Here is a 25882-nt window from a genome sequence, read left to right as displayed (position 1 = left end):
ATGCTTGGATTATATACAATGTTCTACTTTTTATTGAAAAGAAAATACATATTGAAATTAGATAATCAAGGCACTGATGTGACTCAGATCAGAACTGGTCAATTTCCTGAGTCCTATTTTTGTTGAGTGCTCTACACCAGGGGTCTCCAACCTTGGCAACTTTAAGCCTGGAGGACTTCAACTCCCAGAATTCCCCAGCCAGCAAAGCTGGGAGTTGAAGTCCTCCAGGCTTAAAGTTGCCAAGGTTGGAGACCCCTGCTCTACACAGCCTAAGTGAATGGCTGTTAGCTCCAGTAAAATGTGAAAATTGTGTCCAACATGTCTCACAATCTAAGTCTTTTTAGAGTTCTGCTTTTCAGAGTCAAATCAAATAAAACCAATTCTTCTCTTTAGGATTTGGTGCCTATTTTGCTTTTTATCTTTACAACTTTATTTCAAAATGGGTAAGGGTGGTAGGAGCCTTAGTAGCACAGAGGTTAGAATGCAGTGTAACAGGCTACCTCTACCCACAGCCTGGAGTTTGATCCTGATGGGTTCAAAGTTGACTCAGCCTTCCATTCTTCTGAGAATCTGTAAAACGAGGACCAAGATTGTTGGGGGAATATGTTGACATTGTAAAATGCCCATGGGGTGGTATATGAGTCTAAGTGCTATTGTATTGTTGCTGGGATGTGTCAGAAGGCTAAATCAGAGCTCCCACACAGTTTTTGTCTCTTTTTATCACTTCCAGAGCACCAGACCCCATACAATTTCCTTTGAGTTTGTCATTCTATATCTCATCACAAGCAAAATGTAATTGATGGTGTAACATTGTTGAAAATAAGAGTATGAGTGCCTTAAATCTTGAACACCTACTTTCCTACTTGCAGTCAAACAAAAATGTTCAACTCTACATCCCATTGACATCACCATACCATCACCATCTTCCCATCTCTATTGGAGATGGTACAGTTTTAAAGCCTAAACTGCAGCTCTAATTTTTTTTTAAAAAAAAATCCCTATTTCTGGCATATGTAACATCAGTGCTTGCAATTTCTACTTCTCAACAATATGCTGGAAAAACTGGATATGTTCATCTTTAGAAACAAAACAGATTATGAATTTTTAAAATGTAGTCTTGACTTGTATGTAGTGAGGGAAAAGATGTTTGGGTCAAAAGGGAGACATACATCATAATGGCAAAAAATTATCAACCAACTGCCCTTACATGAATAATTTTCTTCCCATTTGTAATTATATCAGAAATGCATAAAAATACAGCACACAAAATGATGGCTAATACTTACACTGGTGGAAGACACAGCTTCCTGGACACTCTCCATAATGAATTCCTTTGTGATCCTGCGACAAGGCAATTCATTGAACAGAGAATTGATAAGAGCCACTTTTGCAGCATCTCGTCGAGCTTCTGCCCTACTCGGGGAACACTAAAATACAAATAAATGTAAGAAGTGGGACAACATATTTCCCATCTTTATAAGATGAAGTTGTCCTTATTGTACTTAACACCAAAGAGAAGAATACTTGATGACCTGAAATCTTAAAAAGAAAATCATTCTTCTGAGATGAGTCATCATCAGCTGAATGTTTCCACATAGTTGCCAGTTTTCACTTCTTCTGGGGTTAGAAGAACCATTTTGTTTCTTTGCAATTCATGTGGAACTGCTTTTTTTGTACAGACTCCAATAATACTTTGAAGCTTTGGTCACTCACCCATCTCATAAGAATAACTTAAGACAGCTGCAAAGGGTATTGAAGAGGGCAGCCAAAATAATCAAGGAGCAGGAGTACCTTTCTTCTGTGGAAGGACTAAAATATTTGGAGATTTAAAGTTTAGAGAAAAAGAAGTAATGGTGGGGACATGAGATTTATAAAACAGTGCATAATTATAATAAAAGACAGTCTTCCACTCAGGTGGAATATTTAAACTCAAGGCAAATGCAATGAAGTTTATGGGCCATATATTGAGACAGGCAAATAGTGTCAACACCACCCTACATATTTGTATGCCATGCCAAATCACAATTATCAGGATTCTGGCTTAGTAGAAACCAAAATACAGGATATTTATTTCTACCATGTCTTCAAATTGACAACTTAGGAAGCAAACTATAGACAGCTTGGAGGCTTGTTTACAACTACAGAAGTCATAGTGATGTCATATGCACCACAATTCTTGTGCAAATGAAATTTCAATTCCTCACTGATGTTTCTTGCTTGTCGTTACAAACTTGTTCACTCTGTCAAGCGTATCCAGCACTTGTTCCACTTGAACCAAGTCAGTGAAAGCATCTATACCAGGGTGTCAAACTGGTGGCCTGTGGGCTGAATGCGTCACATACAAACCAGGCCCACCCCAGCTCTGTGATGGGAAAAATGTCACAAAACATCATGTGATGTCAACTGTGGTAATATAACCTATGATCTATACGAAGTTTATTTCTTTGGATAACTAAAAAAAGCTATTTAAGTATTCAATATGAATTTTGCATTTTTAATTTTACATTGTCCAAAGAGAGTGAGATGTGAGGTCTGAACATTTGATAAATAAAGTTTTTTTTTTAAAAAAAACTCTAGCTTGGAGAGCCCAGTAGAGTATGAATAATACACGTGGGCTATTTACTGATGTCCATTGGCAAAGAAACTAATGGACACAATCCAAGCAACATCTGCCAGTACACTGCTGATTTCCTGCTAAGCTAGCATTCAGGAGATTCATGTTGAATGCTGGCTCACTGCCTTAGTTATGGGAAAGACTAGCAAGAACAGCTAACAAACTACAGATAGGCTGTAGCTGTACATAGTTTGTTAGTCCTACCTACTAATATTTTCCAGAATTTACATAGTGAGTCTATGGGTAATTGGATAGTTCAAGAGAATGACTAGTATTTGTTTTTTGTTCCATTTCTTAAACTTGTCCAATCTTTTTTTGAATACCATCTAAGCTCATCGCCACCGTCAAATTTTTGCAATGCTGAATTTTGCATAAGTCTACTTTAGTAGAGATGCTTCAACACTGCCTGATGCAGTGAAGACTGTTCATTCTTCAGTGTGATTAAATATTGGTAGCATTGGGCTTTACTTGTTATAATTGCTAGCATTTTCCCTTAAACAAAATCCTTACAAGAAAGATAAAATTCATTTTCCTTTCTACTTGCTATTTCAAATGTACTTTTGAAAGATCTACTAAGAAGTACTGTAGAAAGACTCCTGAACAACCTGTGAACTTTTTCTTGCACATCTTTTACAATTTTTTTTGAATTGCCTAAGTCACCAGTTTTCTTCTATTAGTTTTAACCTCCTCTTGTGGGTTATATGAATATTTACTTTTTCAAATTCCTAGACAAAATTCAGAACTGCATGCTTTTAATAATAAACCTTATAATAGAAACCAATCCAAACAATTTAGATTTAAACCATCTTTGCAAAGGCAAAACCCAGTAAAAAGGCAAGATAAAAGAAACTATTTATTTTAAGTTTGACCAGCAAAGTAACAGATCAAGGAGACTGCATAGATTTAAAAACAACTAGAAAATCTTTGCAGGCTGAGAGGTTTACACATCAGGAATAATGCTTACCTCTTTTTTTGAAAATCATTGGTGATACAAAAGCTTAAGTAGTTTTGAACATTATATTTTAGTTCCTCTGCCTATGTTTTCTCCTGTGACCTTTTAATGCCCATCCTCATATAAGCAGTATTAATCATTCTGGGAATTCATGAGAACTGTGGAAACCTTAGTCATTTTTTTTCCCTGAGGGCAAAGGTATTTCCACAGATTGTTCTACAGAAGTGTTTAAAAAGTGTGGCAATATTCTTGGGTGAAAAGAATGAGGTAGTTAGTGTGAACATGAGAGGGATCTACTCCTTTTAATTAATGGAGGCAAAGCAATACAAGGTGAGGCAAGGCAAGACTGCCAGAAGAGCCTGCAAGATACAGTAGGTGGAGCTCCACTAGTCAGTTGGTGTAAGATAATTTGTCCCCTGCAGGGCACCAAAGATAGGCATGCAAGCACCAAATGGACTAGCAATTTAGGCTGTCAAGACTGCATTGTGTCTAGCATGAGTTCCCCTGACATTGTATGCCCTATGCTAAATAAATAAATAAATTAGTAGACATGTTGTATGCTGTGTTCTAGACTCCCTAGCAATAATGTATTGATCTAAAAGAATGAAACAATTGTAGATTTTAGATGCAGTCAAGCAATGTGATAGTACATCCAACTGTTTACAGCTGATACTCTACAACTATGAAAGAAATTTCAATATTCAACATTAGGTAGAAAGTCAGGATAATGGATTGGCAGTATAAATGAAGGCAAAGGTGAAAATTTCGAGGCAGCTGAGGGCTGGCTGGGCAAAGTGGACTTTACAGAAAGTTGGGAAATTATACAATGTGGTATGTGGGTGTTTTCAGCCTAAAAGAAGACCAATACAGTATAATTTTTAAATGGTTCTCACCGCCAGCCTCACTGACAAACTGCATTAGTAATCGTTCTAGAAGTTAATCCTGAAAGAAATCTACTGTTAGGAATATAAGTCACCTAACAGTTGGGTTGGAAATATATAAACCAGGATAGACATTTTAATACTGTCTCTTTAAGGGAATGCTAAAATTGTAATTGGGTGTGGTTCCTCAAACGGCCATAAGATGGAGCCAGAAACCTGGGTTGTTTAGTCCTATTGTTGCTAGTTGCTAGTTGGTCGATGTTCTGATGTTAGCTGTTTTTTGGTTCCTGAATTTTTCCCTATTTACTGTTGCTAATCGTTGTTCTTCTTGGATTGCTGTAAGTCTGTTACTGAACTGTTTATGATACTGGACTTTGATATTTGGATTATCCCTGGACTGAAAACTGACTGCTTTAACTGTGTATGACTTGGACTGTTTGTTGGACTTTGCTTAACCGTTTACTGGAAGTAAAAACCTACTCTTTACTATACAGTGTATCTGTGTGTTGGTTGTGTGTTATTCTTCACCACTCTCACTACGTCTCCCTGTGTGCACTCATTCTCCTAATGGGGAATTACCTCAACATCTACCTTGACTGTTGTTTGGAAAGATGAAGATGAAGCTCAAATACTTTGGCTGCTTACTAAGAAGACATGAGTCACAGGGGAAAACATACCTGATGTTGGGAAAGATTGAAAGAAGAAGGAAGGGATAGCAGAGGATGTGATGGATAGATAGTGTCATTGGTGCAATGAACATGAATTTGGGCAAACTCCAGGAGACAGTGGTGGACAGAAGGCATGATCTATGGTCATGAAGAGTTGGACATGACTTAACGACTGAACAACAACAATAGAAGTTCCTGCAAGAGTAAACACATTTTCTTGTGATTCCCTTTTAAATCCAAAACAATTTGAGTGCCTTTTTTATGGATTCTGAAGAGTTTTAGAAGGTTTCTATTTTTCTGTGGGCAATCTGTTGCATGTGTCCAGCCTTAGTCTATAATGTCTTGTATAATGAGTAATACAGATACATTGAAATCAATAGGGTTTAAGGTAGTCCCTATGAATTTAAGCTCTAGTTTTTATAGAATGATTTCCGGTGGGACTTCAGCCTAGAGCCTGTTAAATCCCTACATTGTTATTAAATCCTCATTCTGTGAAACCTCATTTTCAAGGGTGCATAGTATGGATGAGATTAATCAATGGAAAGCTGAACCTTTTGTTTCTTGTTTTACAGCTTTTCACTTTCTAAACCGATATTCCCAACTCTCCCTATTTCAGTCTTTGCTTCCAGATTCCTTTTAAGATACCAACACTCTTAGATAAAGGAGAGATGGAACCACAGGGATCTAAAATATCTTTAATGGCAATTCACTACTTATAATTTTGAAAGCAGAATGGTTAGAAACTGATCTGGGCTAACAAGAAATTTAAAAAGTGATCTCAGAAGTAAGTTATTATATTCTCTTGTCATTTATTTCAGGCTCTTCTCATTGTAAAGTATCTTCTGATAAATACTGCTTTTCACATTGACTTTGGGAGTAATGAAATCATGTGTCCATGTACTGCTTCCCTGATGCAACTGATTAATTCTAAATTGCAGAGGCATTTCTACTGTACTTTCTGGCTCTCTGCTTATTCCATGGATATGCTATTTATTGGTTGTATTGGTCTTCTTTGTAAGCTTGTGCTATCCTTATGGCTACTGCCACTTAATAATATTAGGTCTAGATCCATTTCTTAACCAAAGGGAATATAGGGAAGTTGATCTTGCTTTCTTTCCTGTGCTTGTCTATGGACTAGTATCCCCACCACTACATGTATTCTATTAGGGAATATGTTAACCATTGTGTGTAGAAATGAGGACATCTCAGAAAAGTGTTGCATAATTAAGGAAGCATGGAAGAGATGGTAATTAGAACAGAAAGCAAAAATGTCAGCATGTTTACATTTCCATGGGAAGGAAAATTGGATCCAACCCATTACACTTGCATTGTCCAAGGAACATAGAAAGTGATCTCGTAAGAAATAATTTGTCTATCACAGGAATTTTGTATGTAAACATTATGCTTTCCCACTTTCCCAATATCCTTCTTTGAGCTGTGCTTCTTCAATAAAATCAAAATAAGCTATGACTTGTGTTTGTCCAGAGTTACTTTCAAAAGACAGCAGAAATGAGATTGCAGTACCATGGAAACGTAATGAGGTCTCCTTTGTTTTCCACCTCCACACATAGCGGAGCTTCCTGGTGGCTATTTGATTCACTGACCCTGAATACTGGAAAATTTGGCTGTATCTATTAAAACATTTCACAGGTATAGGAATATATTTTGATTACCTAAAAGGAGGCATAAACCCAAGAAGTTATCACTTGGGAATACGATACAGCTACTCAGTTGCCCAAATCCTTTTATTTAAATGAAACTGAAGAAAATGTGGTTTGGGGACTATAATTGAAAGATCTTATTTGTCACAATTCTTACAGCAGCTTATATGTAGCTTGGAGATTAAAGGAGGGGTATACAAAATACCACTAGATAGAAACAGAAGGTAGAGATTGGGGCCCAATTGCATGCCTTCTAAGAGTCAAGGATGTGGTTTCAGGAAGTTACCTAAGGCTACAATGAAGGAGATGAAAACCATATGTTCATGTATGATTGTCCATGGCCAGTGAATTAAAGATTTCTGTAAATCACAATAAACTGGGGATAATAAAACCAAGCTCTTCCTAGTGTAGAAATAAATAATGCCTATTTGTATAAGAAGATACGTTATATATCTTAGAGCTTTGTAGAAATATATTTTGAGTTAAAAGTACTTAATTTAAACACTCTTCAGCGCTGTTTTGTTTTCTAATTATGAATTAATCTTCAGGGGGTGAAAAGGGTTAAGCTATCAGTGCTAAATAGGTGGATATTTAAATGAATGGAGTGGAGTGAGAAGAAGGGAGACAATTACTTTATGTGTGGATATATATAAAATAAACTATTGTGCTATATAACAATTCAGGCACATCTTGAAAAGAGTAGGCTTAAAAAAATATGAAGAAACTAAAATAAAGGGGGCAGAAAATTATCCTGTGATCTATCACACAGAAGTAGCCTTAAGGTTGTTCATATAGAATATTTGCATTTGGTTCCTTAATATATTCATTATGTTACCCTCCATCAAATTTTGTTTTATACATTTGTATTTTGTTCCCAGAAACTAAAGTATTACATTCTATTCTTTTCTTGAGAAGAATTTTGTTTTTTAAATCAGGTATTACTATATATGAGCTTCTATATATTGTTAGGTCTTACAGTGATCTAAGGATCTTTACCTGCAAAGTTTGAGTGAATAGGTATGTTTAATTCTCTTTTTAATAGAAAGAAATCTGATCAAAGAGAAGGTTGAGAAGGCAGGTGAGTTGCCATTATGAAAGGAGTTATCAAGTCCAAATGATGGCAGGAAACACTAACGCACATGCCAGCAAAGATATTATTTTGTGATGTCACTTTATCTCTTCCTTACAATAGCTATAATTAGAATTATTTGGTTGTTACCAGTTTAAATATGTAAATTATATTGTTTGTTTTTATATTTGTCATTATTTGATTGTTGTATGTCTCCCAGAGTCACATTTTGTGAGGTGGACAGCTACATACATTTAATTAAATAAACAAATGCAAACTTTAAGATGTCATATGAATCAATCGTCAGCACTGATACTGATGAAATCTTGTAGTCTGTACAACTTTTGCTATCTGCTAAACAAATATTCATACTATTTATTCTTTACAAGGTCTTTTGAAGTTATGCCTAGCAGTTGCAATCAACTTTAGATATCATTGCAGATGCTTCCCATGTTTTGAGACAGTGAAATTTAAATATGCCAGATGCTGGTAAATTCTGGCTGGGATCTAAAAGACCACATGAAACAATCTGTGAACACTGAGGCAATTGTACCCCACTTCCTCTCTCCCCCTTTGCAATGCTTGAAATGCCTGAATGCATTTTCTACCTATCTGTGAAAAATATGGACCACAAGATTTGTCTCTCAGAAATCAATGTTTTACAAAGCATTCCTCATCAAATAGTTAGACTAGATAACCAAAAACCTCCTATATGTTGGGAGATCAAGCCTTATGATTAGAAGTAAAATAGATCACAGGTAAAAGTCACTATTACATTTTTTTCATAATTCCAAGATTGGAAATACCAGTTTTTGTTGAAGGGTTATTTTTTGCTCTAGTGGCATAGCTGAAATGCTTTTGCTCCTTAGAAAGAATAGTCTTCCTGAAATTATAATTCTTTGCCTAATCCCAAGATAGTTTTAAAAAAGTTTAAGGCATTACACACAAAACCTAAACATATAGTGCTAAATATAAAACAATGCTTCCCACCATGATGTTGTTAGGTCAATGTATTAAAACATGTGGTCTTTTCTTTGTAAATATTACTTTCACTTCTCCCTAGCAATTTTCGACTGCAAGCATGCAAAGGTTTAACAAATTCTAGAAACATTTCTTTTTTTGCTGCATTAACTTTAACATGCGTCTTAAGATTTAAATTGACCTAATTATTGGCTACTTTTCATTTTCTTAGCTGTAATACAAACTCTGAATCCTATATTCAGGTTTCCTTTAATTCATCTAAATAAAGAGCTGAACTTTCTCTTAGAACATTATTTATCATGATCATATTTCAGCTAAAATGTGAAACAGATTGCATTAAAGTCAGTGGCACCTCAATTATACCATATGCTCTGAATCAACTTTCCCCATCAATACATTATATTATTGTAAATCATGTCAGATTGATTTTGGAATAAGATGTTTGATTTTTTTGAAGTAAGATCATATTTACTATTTAATTGTTCATTCATGAGATTATTCTGCACTGACTTACTTATATCTAAGTTTCCCTTTTTAATTTATAGTTCAGTGTACTGCTCATATAGAAGATAAATGCATGCATGATGATAGTTATCAGCTGTTGTTGTGAGTTTGGATCCAGTTAAAATAAATTTAGGTCCCTAGCCGAGGATCTCTGAAGTAGAGCTCTTGATCAACTTTCTAGGAACTTCTTCCTGCAGTGTTTTGTTGGTTTTCTGCAGCTGTGTCACATTCATGGGTATGCATAAAACAGTGAGATACACATGTAGGTTTTCCATATAGTATGGATGGAAAATTACTCATCACAGTTCCACTTATAGCTAAAGCCTTAAAACAAAACATTACTGATTAGCTACCCATAGCACTATTGCTATCTGTCTGAAAGTGACTAAATAAGTAAAAACAGAATATGAAAGGAGGGAGAATTGTTGGATTAAAAATAGAATATGAAAGATGAACTTTTAATAACGTGAAAAATAGGTGAAAGAAATCCCATTAGTCAGAGTAGACCACCAAGATGGTTCTGACCATACTTGTGGATGACCTCCGATGGGATAAGAGTGGCATTCTGGTTACAATACAATTTGAAGTGTTGGCTCACCTATAAAGCTCTACATGGTTTAGCAATGGTAACCTTTTGGATCTGCCTGATCAGTAAAATCTGGACCAGTTGGCATGCTCCAAGTTCCAGCTGTAAAACATTGTCATCCCGTGGACTGTAGAAGGTGTGTCTTCTTTGAAGCTTCACGTTCATAGTCTTGGCCCAATTGAATTAGTTCTTTCAGCAGGATAGGGTCAGTATAATGATTTACTCCTTCGTAATTTATTCCCAATTATTATAATTATATTGAATTGGTTATTCTCCCTGATAAATGGCTATTTACTATTTTGTATTTTATTAGTTTCAAAGTTGTTTTAATCTAAAGCAGAAATTGCTTTCCGCTTTAGTTACTCCTGTATTTGAAGCAACACAGAGATTGATAAAGAAGTAATTCTTGGGTTGATTGATAAAACAATAAAATCACCCACAAATCATGGGAATCCCTGATTCCATTAGTTGATTACAGCTAGATACAACATGTAGAAACTTTTTGTATATAACCTCACATATATATAAACATATAGAATGAATTTAAAGCAGATACAGTACATGTTTAATACCTAGTAAATATATCTACAAATGATATAGTGTAGGAACTTTTAGGTCAATTGTCAATACTAGTTGAATTTTGATTAGAGCTTTTACAAGAATTCTTTATTTCTTAAATGTTAAAAGAAAATTTAAACCCTATTTAAAAATAAAGATTAATTAAATTTCTTCATTTTGCAGAAGTAAATATTTTTGTGAGTGACATTCTTATTGGTAAAAAAGCAAAACCATCTGCTAGAGTAATGAGTGGGTTGACATCAGAGTTCAGTGAAAGGGGAGCCAAAAGCTTATCAGATAGGCCTCTGGTTGCCCTCCTGTCTAGTAAGTGGAAAATGAAGTACCATTTTCATGGGTAGCTTTTTCTGCTAATGCCTGGTATAAAAGGCATCAAGAAAATAAGAATTATATGGAGCCATGAAACTTCTTGGATTTTACATAGTTGTGGAGGGCAGGTAATTTCATTACCCCCATACCCTTCAGAGCTACTGTTAAAGTATGCATGAGAGATATTTTAATTGATCCCATTTGTAAAAAAAGCATAATATTGATATTTAATTAGAAAAACACCTTAGCTGATATATGAACTAATTTAACTATGATTATGAAGAAAAAAATGATGTCATTCTTCCCAATCTCAGTGTGAAGCCACTGCAATGCTATGGTGAGGTTTTTTTTCTTTTATCCAAATATTTTTTTAAAAATATGATAAATTTAATGCTTAAATCCCATATTCTATTAGCTAACACCAATGGACTAGAGGTTTTTGCAAAAGCCTTGGCAAAAGTAGTTCACATGCACTCAAAAGAAATACCCGCTAGCTCTTACTCTGATTCCTAGTCAGCGGAATGTTCTACCTGTACAATATTATTGTTGAGAGTGTTTCAAAGGTAGAAAGGAGAAAGGTGGCTTGTGCATTGGGTTGCATTAAAAGCCAACCCATTAATCGGTGCTATTACTTCCATCTTTTGGAAATTGGTCTTTCAGTTAGGATATTTTTTTCCCTTTACTTTGTTCCTGAAACAATCTATAAAAAAAGTAGAGGTGCCCATCTAAAGAGTACATTAGGCTTATCCTGTCTAATCAGTCTAATGACCCTTTCAAGCCTTCCACTGATAGACTCAGTAATGAATCATATCTATCAATAAAGAAGGCTAAACAGAATGGATGTTCCATGTCAACTAACAGCATCCAAAGTGTATCATCAGCTTCTTTGTAATGCATTTAGGAAACATTAGTTTAGGTCAGGGGTGGGCAAACTTTTTGGCTCGGGGGGCCGCATTGACTTTTAAAATTTGACAGACGGGCCGGGTCAGCACAAGATACGATACAAGCAGCCCGCCCCACCCGCCGGCAGAACCCTTCGCCCTCCTTGGCAGCCTGCAAGCTTTGCCTTTGCAAAGCCCTCGGGAAACCTGAGCAATTCCCAGCAACTTTCGGCTTCGTTTCATTCACGAGCGCTCGCGCTCCCCCGAGCCGCACGGCAGCCTGCTCCAAGCAGCCCGCCCCACCCGCCGGGCAGAACCCTTCGCCCTCCTTGGCAGCCTGCAAGCTTTGCCTTTGCAAAGCCCTCGGGAAACTTGAGCAATTCCCAGCAACTTTCGGCTTCGCTTTCATTCACGAGCGCTCGCCTCCCCCGAGCCGCACGGCAGCCTGCTCCAAGCAGCCCGCCCCACCCGCCGGGCAGAACCCTTCGCCCTCCTTGGCAGCCTGCAAGCTTTGCCTTTGCAAAGCCCTCGGGGAAACCTGAGCAATTCCCAGCAACTTTCGGCTTCGTTTTCATTCACGAGAGCTTGCGCCTCCCCCAGCCGCACGGCAGCCTCCTCCAAGCAGCCCGCCCGTCGGGCTTCCCTCCGCCCGCGCTTGGGGCGAGGCGCGAGCGCTCTTGAGTTAAAACGAAGCCGAAAGTTGTTGGGAATTGCTCAGGTTTCCCGAGGGCTTTGCAAAGGCAAAGCTTGCAGGCTGCCAAGGAGGGCGAAGGTCTGCCCGGCGGGTGGCGGGCTGCAGCGCTCGCGCCTCCCCGAGCCGCACAGCAGCCTGCTCCAAGCATCCCGCCCCACCCGCCGGGCAGAACCCTTCGCCCTCCTTGGCAGCCTGCAAGCTTTGCCTTTGCAAAGCCCTCGGGAAACTTGAGCAATTCCCAGCAACTTTCGGCTTCGTTTTCATTCACGAGCGCTCGCGCCTCCCCCGAGCCGCACGGCAGCCTGCTCCAAGCAGCCCGCCCCACCCGCCGGGCAGAACCCTTCGCCCTCCTTGGCAGCCTGCAAGCTTTGCCTTTGCAAAGCCCTCGGGGAAACCTGAGCAATTCCCAGCAACTTTCGGCTTGTTTTCATTCACGAGCGCTCGCGCCTCCACCCCCGAGCCGCACGGCAGCCTGCTCCAAGCAGCCCGCCCCGCCCGCCGGGCAGAACCCCTCCCGCTCCTCCGCGGGAAGAAACTCCAGCCTGCAAGCTTTGCCTTTGCAAAGCCCTGGAAGGGGGATCGGCGGGGACTCACCTTTGGACAGGTCACACTCAAAGGTGATTTTGAACTCCCAGCCGATGCCTTTGCAAATTTCTTTTCTTTCCTACTCCTATCGCTCCACACTGTTTTCCAGCTTTGGGGGCCACGCGGCACAGGGCAATACACCACGCCCAGCAATTTTTTTTCAGGGGCGGGCGGTTTGGACAGACCAATGGCAGCGATTTTTTTTAAAGGGAAGGGCCGGATTGGACAGACCAACGGGCCGGATGTGTCCCGCGGGCCGTAGTTTGCCCACCCCTGGTTTAGGTAATGAGACTAATAGGAGTACTGACACAGATGCAAATGTTAGCAAAGCAGAGTGAAATATTATACAGTGATGATGGCATAACAGGTAGTAATACATAGTTTTTATGAAAAAACTTTAAAGGCAAACTAGTGACAATCTTCCCATTATTTTTCTCTCCTTAGATGCAAACCCCTGGTAGCTACAATTGTTCCAAATTTAGAGAAATAATTCAATCCTGTTTACTTCAAGGTAGAAGGATTGTTAATACAATGCTCTTTACAATGAAGAGTAACTTTTGTTTGTTATTATAATGTGTGCTAGACATTTCATGACTCATTGGGTCATCCTTTCAGAGATGTTTCCTTAGCAGATTCCTCAATACCTTCAAGAATGACAGAACTTCTAATGTACAGGAGTGCCTTCACGGAGAAAATTGGGATACATTCAGAGTTGTGCATGTTTTGAAAACAGCCCATATTGAATTGTATAGCAGTCAAATATCAGGGCAGGAAACCTTTTATGATATTTTGTATTATATCATAAACTGTTTTATGATAATTTCAATGTCATAATGTACATAATTTTATGTATAAAATGTTTTATAAAATTTGCCAAATTTCAATTCCATAGGAGACATGGGATCCAGATTTTGAATACATTCTGCAAGTTAGCAAGCCAGTTGAGGAATGCCACAGACCAAAATGAGCAAGGAAAGCAGTGATATGGAAATCTCCGGGGCATTTCCAGAAGATAGGGAGATCTTGAGGAATAGATGGAGAAAAGGTCTGGGCTTCCAATGGGAGGGAAATTCCATATAAGTTTCACTAGGTCATTTGATCTTTTTCCCACATTGCATTACAAATGTATTGGCCTTTGGCTCTCATGATATTGACACAATTCTGATGAGCTCAGTATATGATAAACCAGATTTCTTCCATATTTTATACCTTGTCATTAAATACACTATCTTATACATTCTTACCTGAAAGTTACCAAAACAACTTCCTCCAGGCAGGGTGACATAACTCACAAACGGAGGCCCAGGCAAGTTTAGTGACTCATATACCACAGTGCCTTCACTTGAAAATACACCTTTCAGTTTCTGCTTGTTCTCCCAGAATTCCTGAAGCATTGCCACAACGTTCACTATCAAAATATAGGAGTGAATGTTTTAGTCATGATTCATTGCCTAAAAATTGTCTTTTCATTAAACTAAAAGCAAAATATTTAGAAAGAGTTATGCTGCTGTTGAACTGATCAACTTGTAACTAAAAAGCAGTTTTCTAGTCAGGGTTCCAAATCTTGACAACTTGAACATATACGGACTCCCTGAATTTCTGAGCCAGAAGGAATTCTGGTAGTTGAAGTCCACACATCTTAAAGTTCTTAAGGATTGGGAACCCTGCTTTAGTTCTTACAAGTGGTAATATCCCAAATTTTGATTCAGTTTTTAAAGTATTCACATAGACTGGTATTTTTCATTCAAAGTAGGAAAGCTGATTAATTAAATAGAACTTCAGTAATTATTTCAATGTTTCTGATTTCATAAGAACAGAGTTGGAAGAAGCATAGTATTATTGAGTCCAACCTACTGTTCAGTGCATGGATCCAGATCAAAACAAAGTTAATGGCTGTCTAGCCTGTATTTGAACATCTTCAGGGAAAGGCAGGCTACCATCTTTCTGGAAAATTGGTTTCACTGATGAACTATTCTTGCTTTTGGAGAAAAAAAAATCCTAATACTCAGTTGGAATCTGTCTTCACTTCCTATCACTTAAATCCATTTCTCATGGTAGCATGACAGAACACAATTAATGCTGCTAGTTTTGGGGCAAGATCTGTTTAATTTGTACATATTTTAATCTTGTACAGTATTTTATGTTTTAAATTTTGTCATATTGTTTGCCTTATTTTAATAGTGATGCTTCTGTCATGAATAAATTAACGAACTTAAATCCATTGCAGAATTTCATGTCTTGTACTCTGGATTTAGAGAGAACAAGTCTTCATCATTTCCTGTGAGATTATTACATTTCTTGACAAGATGAACTGGAAATAAGATGTACAGAATACAAGAACTTCTGATTAGATTTATTATAAAACAGCTAATGGAGCTATTATGAAATAATCCCAGCAACTGCTGTGTATTAAATAAAAAATCTGTTCATCAGGATTCAGATTCCTATATCTCTTTCTACTGTCCATGGAATGTAACATTTGTACTAACAATCAGCCTGAAAAAAACACAAGTCATTGGTCAGGACGTGGGTTCACCTCCCTGTATCTCCGCACAAGAACTGGAGGTTGTCCATGACTTTGTGTACCTTGGCTCAACAATCTCCGACACTCTCTTTAGACACTGTGAGCTGAACAAATTTATTGATAAAGCAGCCACCACATTTTCCAGACTTACAAAGAGAGTATGGCTTAATAAGAAGCTGATGGAACATACAAAGATTCAGGTCTATAGAGCCTGTGTCTTGAGCATACTCTTGTACTTCAGTGAGTCTTGGACCCTTTATGCACGGCAGGAGAGAAAGTTGAAAACCTTTCATATACGCTGTCTCCGATGTATTCTTGGCATCACCTGGCATGACAAAGTTCCAAATAACGCAGTCTTGGAAGGTGCTAGAATTTCTAGCATGTATACTATTGAAACAATGACGTCTATGCTGGCTTGGGCATGTCGTGAGGATGGCTGATGGTCGGATTCTGAGAGATCCCCTGTATGGAGAATTAGTGCAGAGAAAGCGCCCTAGAGGGAGACCACAGCTGTGATATAAGACATCTGCAAGAGGGATCTAAAGGCCTTGGGAATGGACATCAACAGCTGGGAAACCTGATCGTTCAGTTTGGAGGCTAAAGATGCAGCATGGCCTTCTTCAATTCAAAGAAACACTCGTTCAACTGTATCTGTCCTCAGTCTGGAAGGGATTGCCAGTCTCGAATTGGCCTTTTTAGCCCTAGATGCTGTTTTAGGACCTCTTTTCAGAGCATGATACCATAGTCTCTTGAGACTGAAGGATGCCAATGAATGAATGGAATGTAAGAGAAGGCAGTATATTCTGGGTTGAAAGGATGGTTTTCACCTGCTTCTTGTTTGGGTAATAGACTGATGTAGTAAAAGCTTGTTTCAATTGTAACGTGATACAAAAATAATAATAATTAAATGATATCCTTCTTAATATTTCTATTGTCAAGTGACTCACACTGTCAGGAAATTTGGTTTGAAGATAAAAAAGTAAATTAAATTGAAATGGTAAAGTGCATAGAAAAATAGCACAAAAGATCTATAGCATATTGTGGCCAGCCAATGCACATCAAAGCAAAGCTCAAGTATGAATTCAAAGTTTCAGCCCCGTACATGTCTCCTTTTAGCTTATTGATCTCCCTGTTACAACAAAGTAATGTGTTTTCAAGCTAGCTTTGAGCTGATCTCACTTGTTTCAGATCCATTTAAAATTTAATGGAAGCAAGGGTAAGAGTGTGCTATAGCTGTCTTTAGTACATAGTTGAATGGCAATAGAATGCAATTTCTGATGAAGAATACCATATGAAACTATTGCTATAGAATAGGTTCTCAATTGTTATTGAAACTCCATGCATTTTATATCATTCTTATTCTCTTTTTGTCTCATGTCATCCATCAAAATACTGATAGCTACTTCAAAAATGTGTATAGTCTGGCTGTATTGAAAAGCTTTATATATGAATACCATAATGCTAATCCTGAAGTAGTTTTGTTTTGCAATCCTGTTACAGATAATCTAATGGAAAACCTTCAACTCTATCAAAAAGCCTTCTCCAACATGGAGCAATCCAAACTTCCAGAACTTCCCAACAAATTAGAAAGATACTTGATTAGGGAAAGGCTGTTGCAAAATATGAATAAAAAAGAAGTTGATCTACCTTTCAGAAGAATAAGGAGATCCAAGTAAACAAAAACTAAAATAGAAAACAGGTGATTGCATAGTAGTAGATGTAGAATTAAGATTTGACACAGAAAATTAGCAAAATTGAATTCTGATCACCATTAAGGGATACTACTTAATCTATTTGTCCTTAAAGCCTAGCATTGTCTAGTCTGACTATTCTTAAACGTTTTGGGCTGGTATTTTTTAATAGCACTTCTTTTTCTTTTAAAAGATGAAAGAAATGGAATTAAAAGACATTCATACTCAACCCATTCCGATGCACAAGCTGTAATCAGATGAATTGGCCCAAAATTGCCAAACAATCAAGTAGATTTTCAACAGTTTGTTTTGTGACTGTTCCAAATTACAACGGCACTGACAAATATGACTTATAACAAAAGGTGCTTTTTCAAGAGGCAACTGGACTTTCTTGTTTTTCTTTGAAGATGTTTCACTTCTCATCTTAAATGAGGAGAGAAACATCTTCAAAGAAAAACAAGAAAGTCCAGTTGCTTCTTGAAAAAGCACCTTTGTGACAACCATGACTTGGATGACTGAGAACCCCCATGACTTATGACCATTTTTCACAGTTATGATCTTTGCAGCATCCCCATGATCATCCCAATTATCAAAATTCAGGTGCTTGGCAACTGGTTCATATTTATGAATGCTATGTCTGAAGGCCATGAGATCATCTTTTGTGAGCTTCTCAGAAGCAAAGTCAATGGGAAACCAGATTCACTTAACAACCAGGTAACTAACTTACCAACTGCAGTGATTCAATTAACAATGGTGTCAAGAAAGGTCATGAAATGGGATAAAACTCACTTAACAAGCTTCACTTAACAACAGAAATTTTGAACTCAGTTGTGGTCATAAATTGAGCACTACATGCATATCTCAAATTGTACTGTATTCATTTTGACTGCATTCACAAAGCTAGGACATGAATAACACATACACACACACATACACACATGATAGTGCCCTTAGTTTACCCATTAGCACGAAGCCATAATGGGTGCATCACTTATTTTAGAAAGCAAAAGACATACAGACTTAATTATGGTTTTGTACTATTTGTTTATGGCTACTTACACATGAGTGACGAACTTGCTTCAATTTATAGAACAACAAATGATCAACTGGTCAATATTAAAGCTGAAGAACCATTACAGAATGTCTGCTTTTCCAGTAGAGAAACCACTGCAGTAGTCACGGATGCTTTGTTTCTGTGGGCCCTCCACCAGCAGTCATGACATTTATTTATTTCTGTGACATTCTTTCTGTGCACAATTCTACCATATACAAATTAGGCTTGAGGTTGCAATATGGAACAGGAACAAGATGTGTGAATTAGGAAAACAACATTATTCTGCAGACCAAGAATAGAAAATGAGTTCTTTTCTCTTTTCTTTTCACTTTTTCCTTCCTTCCTTCCTTCCTTCCTTCCTTCCTTCCTTCCTTCCTTCCTTCCTTCCTTCCTTCCTTCCTTTCTTCCTTTCTTTCTTTCTTTCTTTCTTTCTTTCTTTCTTTCTTTCTTTCTTTCTTTCTTTCTTTCTCTCTCTTATCTACCTATCTACTTATCTACCTACCTATCTGTTTTCAAGCAGTGTCATTACAAGGCTTTGATATTCTGAAGGACAAGCATGTTTATTCTTGACCATTTTTCACAAGTCATTACAAAGCAGAGGACAGCTAATTAAATGATTGATTTTTTCCCCACTACATTTTGGGAAAGATTTATTTTTTAATGAAAGTATTTCTTTTATCAAGCATGTAACCTGGAACCTATCCCTTCCTTTCCTTTATGTTCTGGTTATAAAATAATACAACCCCAAGAACATTTTCCTTTGTCAAAGAGTTGCTTTGGAATAGTTCTGTTTAGGATTGCTTGCAAAAAAAAATGTTTTCAGTGGAGGTTTATTCCTAGGTCAGTGCCCTTACCAATCAAGTGGAAATGGGCCCCTTGGAAATCAGTAAAAATAATGGAGACTTGCACTGGATACATAAAGCATCAAAGGGGTGAAGAAGACAATAGTCTCAGGTTTAAATTGCAATAAAGAGACCACACAGAAGTGAAGGAAACCACCCAAAGCTGAGGAATAATTTTTTAGAACTGATGGAGGAATGTTAGAGCAGAAGAAGCCTGTTGCAACTTTCCTAGCTGTGTTGGTACTGAGACAGAATCCTAAGACTCTTTCATGGTTACAAGTAAACCATTTATGAAGAAGACAAGCAGTATATATTTCATGCTAAGTCAATTGTAAAAAGACTTTTCAAGAGAAAGGTTGTTTTATTTAACTTGTCAGATTAATATTAAATAACTGTTTGACAATTGAGTAGGAAAAATAACAGTGCTTTGGAGTTTAGTATATATTCAAGGTCCCCTCACCCTCTTTTTTTTTTTTTTGAACAAAATTCTTTAATGCCAGGCTACTAAAATTACCTCCCATTTCCTCAATCAATCTGCAGCATGTAATCAGTAAAATTAGGTAATTTAAACATACATAACTTTAATGTTCACCTTCTGTCAGCTGCCTCCCATTAGGGGCTATAATTTAACAGATACCTTACACTGAAGCTGTAAAAGGTGTTTTCAGTTCTGCACATGCATATTAAATGTATATGAAGAGAAAAATGCATGCTGCAATAGCTTTATAGATACAGGAGTAATAACAAAAGCAAAACAATTTATTTACTTTGATGCATAGGCCAATCATCACCAAAAGGTTTTCATTGGTTTATAGCAAACTGAAATTAATGGGATTAAAATAATAATTTTTCTTTCGTGTCCTGTGCTACAGGCATATTCTAAAAGTTTCAATCCATAGTTTACTCTATACCTATATATCATAGTCTCCATATCCTTCCATTTAAGATTGATGTTTTTCAAATCTTCCTGAAATGTTTGGCATCAGGTTTTGTTTGGCCTTTCTCTTTTACTTTGACCACCTGGTAGCATCCAATGGAATGTCTTCTTTTCTAGATGTCGCTCATTCATGCTAAGCACATGTCTAGTAAAGTACATTCTTCATAATAATAAGAGCCAATTAAATAGTATCAATGACAAAAGGAAACAACAATACTCTTAGGGTCTTCATTTATTCCAAAATGTCTACCTGGAGTATATGATTTACAACTCTTTGAAAGCTTGATAAAGATGAGATGATTTGAAGTGGTAGGGTGCCTCAAAGGTGGGGGCAGTATCATCAAGAAAGCTTGAGTCCTAAGTAGTAGTGTGATTCTTTCAGTGGTGATACCCTCAAGAAAACCCTCTCTCTGATTTCTAGACGTGAGCAGACTGAACCTAGAGAAGCGAAAAATATGGACAGAGAGGACTGCTAGTTTGAAAGAGGGTTCAAAGATGCTATCTACATTAAGATTAAACAGGCCTCTTTCAATAGAGGGGGAGGGATACAACACTACCTATTTCCCTTTTATAATCCTTTACAGTCTTTTCAGCAGTTCCAAGAAGGTTCCACACCTATTTGCACTATTGAGGTGATACTGAGAGCATAGATAAACCCCCAAGTGGCCTCAATGACTCTCAGAAAGAGTGCTAACAACCAGATGACTGCAAGGAATACAAATCCTTCCATCCTCCACCATTCAGTCAGAAGTGAATGAAAAAAATGAAACATCTTCAAGAAAAAACAAAAAGAAGTCCAGTTGCCTTTGAAAAAGCACCTTTGTGACAACCAGGACCTAGATGACTGAGATTCTCCATAGACATTTCCCTGATGGGTTGAATTCTCTCTAGACTCCTCTCTAGAGCACTAAAAATCTCCACAGACCGTTCTCATCCTGGTGATTCATATTTTGAACTGTTACCATCAGGGAGACATTATAGGTGTTTAAAAATGAGGACTAATAGACTGAGAAACAGTTTCTTTTCCAAGGCAATAATTGTCTTCAATCAAACAGTGCATTTGTGATTTAGTCCTATGTATATAGTGGCATTTTTAAACTATTTAACTTACTAAATGTTTCAGATAGGTTTTAGACTAGATTTATTATTATTTTTATTATTATTTTTATATTATTATTATTATTATTATTATTATTATTATTATTATTATTATTATTATTATTGTTGTTGTTGTTGTTGTTGTTAAATACACTGTGGTGTGATTGTGATGTGGTGTTTGGGGCACTGTGCTGGAGTAGCTTTCAAATTTCATTGTATTCGTGGAATGCAATGACAATAAAGGTATTCTCTAAAGCAGGGGTTGCCAACCTTTTGGACCTCAGGGACCACCAAACTCATAATTTTAGATCCCAGGGACCATTGACTGGTTCTGTGGGTGTGGCTTGGTGGTCATGTGACTGGCTGGGCATGGCTTGTATGTAAATATTATAAATATTTATATAAATATTGATTTTTTTATAAAAAAAGAGCAACTTTTACCCAAAATCAGGCAAAGCAGACAGACGGATTGAGTTGTTCACAGAATCACAGATTCATTCAGAAATCTATCTATCTGCCGTTGGCTAGTTCAGTCTGTCACATAAAATTTGCTTGCAAGCAAACTCATAAAATTTGCTAGCAAGCAAATTCACAAAATTAACTCACAACACACCATGCATGTAAATATTGAATTTTTTATTTTAAAAAAGAGCAACTTTTACCCAAAATCAGGCAAAGCAGGCAGATTGAGTTGCTCACAGAATCATTCAGTGATCTATCTATCTGCCATCGGCTAGCTCAGTCTCTCAAATTTGCTTGTTGTGAGTCTGCACTGAATTTGCTTGCAAGCAAACCTTCAGTCCTAAGGGAGGTTCGGCTGTGCTGAACCGAAGATCTAAAGACTAGCTAGAAAGCAACTATTTCCTAAATCTCTACTAAATCTCCCTGCAGAGCAGAACAGATGATGGTCGGAAAAAGGAAAAATAGAAGTTTAGCAGGCAAGTTTACCGGGTAAGGAGTGAGTGGGCGGGGAGGGTTTCCGCAGGCCATGTGGGCGGCGCAGCCTTGTGTTTCTGCACAGCCTGGATTAATTGCTTTGAGGGGGTACTCTGGGTGTGAGATTTCTCTGTGGCCCACCAAAATTTTCTCATGGCCCACCAGTGGGCTGCGGCCCACTTGTTGGCGACTGCTGCTCTAAAGAATTCAAAATTGTTCTGGTATGAGAAACAAAAAGAGACAATGTTTTTCCTCTACCATATAGATGAGCAACATTTAGGACCCTGACAACCATATACATGTTTTTGCCTGCCTACATATATCTCTTCGATCAACCCAACCATCCACAGATTCTTGAAAGGTCACTGTAAAGAAAATAAGAGAAAAAGCACATGGTTTCCCATTTATTTTCAATTTGAAACAGATGTTGATTGATTGCAGATGGTCCTTAACTTACGATCATAATGGAACCTGCCCATTATAAATAGTGATGGTCATGAAGTGGATCATCACAGGACCAACCTGAATTTACTACATTTTTGCAGTGGTCATTAAGTGAATCATCATGATTGTTAAATGAATCCACTGTCATAAAACAAAGTGATTGTTCACTATGGGGCATTTTTGTGGAAAACTGTAAGTGAATGTCAGTTTTCATAAAAAAAATGTTGCAAATCGTGGTCATTTGTCCAAAGGATGCTATAAACAGCTGTTTTGCTGAACACCTGCAATGCAGTCATATGCCCATCGGGGGCAGCCATTGAATCTTCAGAACCAAGTTGTAAATACATTTTAGAGGAATCTGTCTGAACAGTTGCTAAGTGACAGATAAGTTGAGGATTCCCAGTAATTGATCAATCTATTCCAGGGCCATATTAGAATATGAATGGCGGTCTACTGACTGGTAACTTGGCTCTGGTATTTTTAGACAAATTAACAACACTCCCTTAAAACGTAGGCTCAGGGGTGGGATGCTACCGGTTCCGCTCGGCTCTATTGAACTGGTAGCTCTGAAGAGCAGCAGCCACAGAACCGGTTCTGTGTCTGCTGCTGTTTGGCCCATCTGCCCGCCTGGGCTGTTAACTGACCTTTAGTTCCTGCTTTTTCAACCTTAGCTCAGGGGTGGATTCTACAGGTTCGCACCTATTCGCTAGAACCGGTTGTTAACATTCTAAGCAGTTCAGAGAACCGGTTGTTAGAAGAAATTACTGGCCTAATTCTGTAAGGAAAGCAGGAAGGAAACATTCTGGTGTTGCTTACAGAAACTGCCTCTCTGTTAACCCTTATTACATTCTTGGCAGGACTAGACTTCCTGTCTCAGGAACATCTCTGGAGTTTTTTCCCCCTCTTTTGCTGATACTTTGCTTGTGTGGAGTGACCATTCGAAGTTACAGTGGCACTGAAAAAAGTGACTTAGGACCATTTTCACATTTACTATTGTTGCAGCATCCCCACAGTCATGAGAGGCCAGGCGAGGAGATGCGTGCCTCGATGTGAGTGATATTGAGTTGGCCACTTCCACCCAGTCACATGACCACCAAGCCATGTCCAACCAGTCACATGACCAAGCCATGCTTTAATTCATAACATAACATGACTGAAAATTGGAGGGACTAAGGGAGAACTAAGGAATAGCTTGACGAAGACCCATTACTTCTCAATACCCTATAGAGTGCTCTGATTACTTCTAAAGTACTCTGTAGAACTTATAACTGGATTCCACATTTTCAATATTAGGAAATTTACCACCTATATTGAAATATGATTACCAGATTTCTCAAACTCTCTACTTTACTAAAGGATAATTTCTACTTTAGAAGTAAGCAGTCAGTTATAACCCAGCAAATAGGAAGCAGTGAAATAATTAAAGAGTGCGAAGATTACTAAAGAACTCTTTTTGATGGTTGGCTCCACTTTTGTGGTAAGATTCCATTAAAATTATATTTTAAACCAATCTTGTATTACACGTGCTTTTTCTGCTTTATTATAGCCATTTTCTCACCCTATAATCTATGGGTGGTCACAGTAACCATCTGAGAGGCCAGTAAATATACTTTCAATCAAAACCTTGCCTATGTCACCACAAAGAAGGGGAAAGAAAACTTCCCATCTTTTCTACACCAAATGCTTCTTGCTTATAAGATGCATCTGTTCCTACAAGGTTTCAGAGTAAAAAACTCATTTGGACATAGGATGGTTGCAACAGGAGGGAGTTTTAATTCTGGGTGGGCTAAAGGAAGTTCTGTTCATGTTTGTTTATATAAGTGTTGATTTCTGACAAACTATGTATGCAGTAACAAATACATAACTGTTCTTTGCCAGCTGCATATTTCAAGCATTAATCCCATTCAATTTAGAAAGAATCATTCTGTGCAATGTCACTTAACATAAGAATTAAGCATATTCTTAATGTTTTGTAACATACCTCATGATGAGCTACTTTTAAAAATGTTATTCTGAAAAAATACATATGAAACTTCGGATAAAACTAACTGACTGCTCCTCTGTTTCTTTCTCTCTCATTGTCTTTCCACCTCACACTCACAGTAAACAAAAAGTGATATCAAAGAAGGTGAGCAAACATTCTTAAATAAATCTAAGAAATTTTGCAAACTGCTCAAAATTGATTTTCTGTAGCATTCAAGAATTTTACTTTTCTGAAGTTAGGATTCCAGGTTTCCGATCCTCTTTCGGAATGTAAAATACTTAGTCTTTAAAAAAAAGTGAGTTCATCTTTGAATATTGAGAAGCATGATTCAAAACTAGCAAACTCAGAAAGAAAGCTATTATATATTGATATCTAGCATTTTTAAAGCTAAATTTATTACAGTACAAATGTTAATGGGAAAAATAAACACAGCACAAATCGTAACACCCAATTCAGAATTTCCTACAGTGAAGCTAAATGCTCTACGCAGTACTTGTGTGTCTGCATGAGTACACACATTAAAATAATACTTTACTGAGATTCTGTATTGTATTAAATGTATTAAAATAACACATATGCAGAAAACTATATATGATCTCATATAAATATCACAATGTAAATTGAAGTCTTAATATTTGGCAATAAGCCTTTTATAAGACACATTCAAACTACCTAGAGACAAAGATAACTCCTAATATAATAAACCATACATTTGTTGATTTTTTTTTGCTGAATTCTAAGACAGTAAAAACAGTTAATTAATGTTAAGTCAAATATGCTATCGATAGAAAGCAAAATACCATACACAAACTCTTAATCTTTCTCAATATTGAATCTGTACATAAAATATTACGGGCAATGTCTTTGCAATGTCTCTGTCCTACAGATTTCAGCAAGTATCCTCCCGATAGTGCAGAAACTTTGGTACTTACAGTCTTTAAATGCTAGTGTAGGATCTCTGTGAGGCAAGACTTGAGAAATGATGTGCTGTAGTGATTCCAAAGTTCTGTCCATCTTGAGCTGCCTTTTACCAGACTGCCCCCGCCAAGTGTCCACATGCCGGAATTCTTCCAGTCCTGTCTTGAATTTATGCAGCTCATTGATGAACTGGATTACCAACGAATCCCTTTCAACATCTGCCAATCAGACATTGGCCAGATTTGAAAGACTCTTCAGGGGGTCTCCCTCCCTGGCTGACTTATCTTTGTTGTTGGCTGAGCTAATTAAGGAGAGTAGGAGATTGACTACTGCTTTCTTCTGTGAAACACACCCACCTACTGGCTGGCTGGAGAAGCTAATCATGAGAAAGGCATTCCTCTTCTCATCCTGACATCGACAGAGCCAGAGCTTGGATTTCTGTTCACTTAACTCATAATGTTAATCACAAAGGGGAAAAATTAAAGACGTTGGC

At 37.5% G+C, this 25882-nt stretch overlaps 1 protein-coding gene across 1 annotated transcript in view; it reads right to left on the bottom strand.

Annotated features, from left to right (window-relative positions):
• Window positions 1–25657, bottom strand: part of LIX1 (limb and CNS expressed 1) — a 33718-nt gene extending 8061 nt beyond the window's left edge. The window contains exons 1-3 of the mRNA XM_026671353.2: window positions 25404–25657; window positions 14206–14369; window positions 1287–1427 (exon numbers count right to left, since the gene is read on the bottom strand). Coding sequence (XP_026527138.1) covers window positions 1287–1427; window positions 14206–14369; window positions 25404–25485 — 387 coding nt within the window. The 5' untranslated portion in view covers window positions 25486–25657. The remainder of the gene's footprint in view (window positions 1–1286; window positions 1428–14205; window positions 14370–25403) is intronic.
• Window positions 25658–25882: the final 225 nt, after the last annotated feature.

Source organism: Notechis scutatus, chromosome 2 (genome assembly GCF_049901735.1).
Source record: "Notechis scutatus isolate UNSWTSFEM ecotype Mainland chromosome 2, rNotScu1.2, whole genome shotgun sequence".
NCBI classification, from domain to species: domain Eukaryota; kingdom Metazoa; phylum Chordata; class Lepidosauria; order Squamata; family Elapidae; genus Notechis; species Notechis scutatus.
The sequence above is the reverse complement of the archived record's forward strand: the minus strand, read 5'-3'. Positions and strand labels throughout refer to the sequence as shown.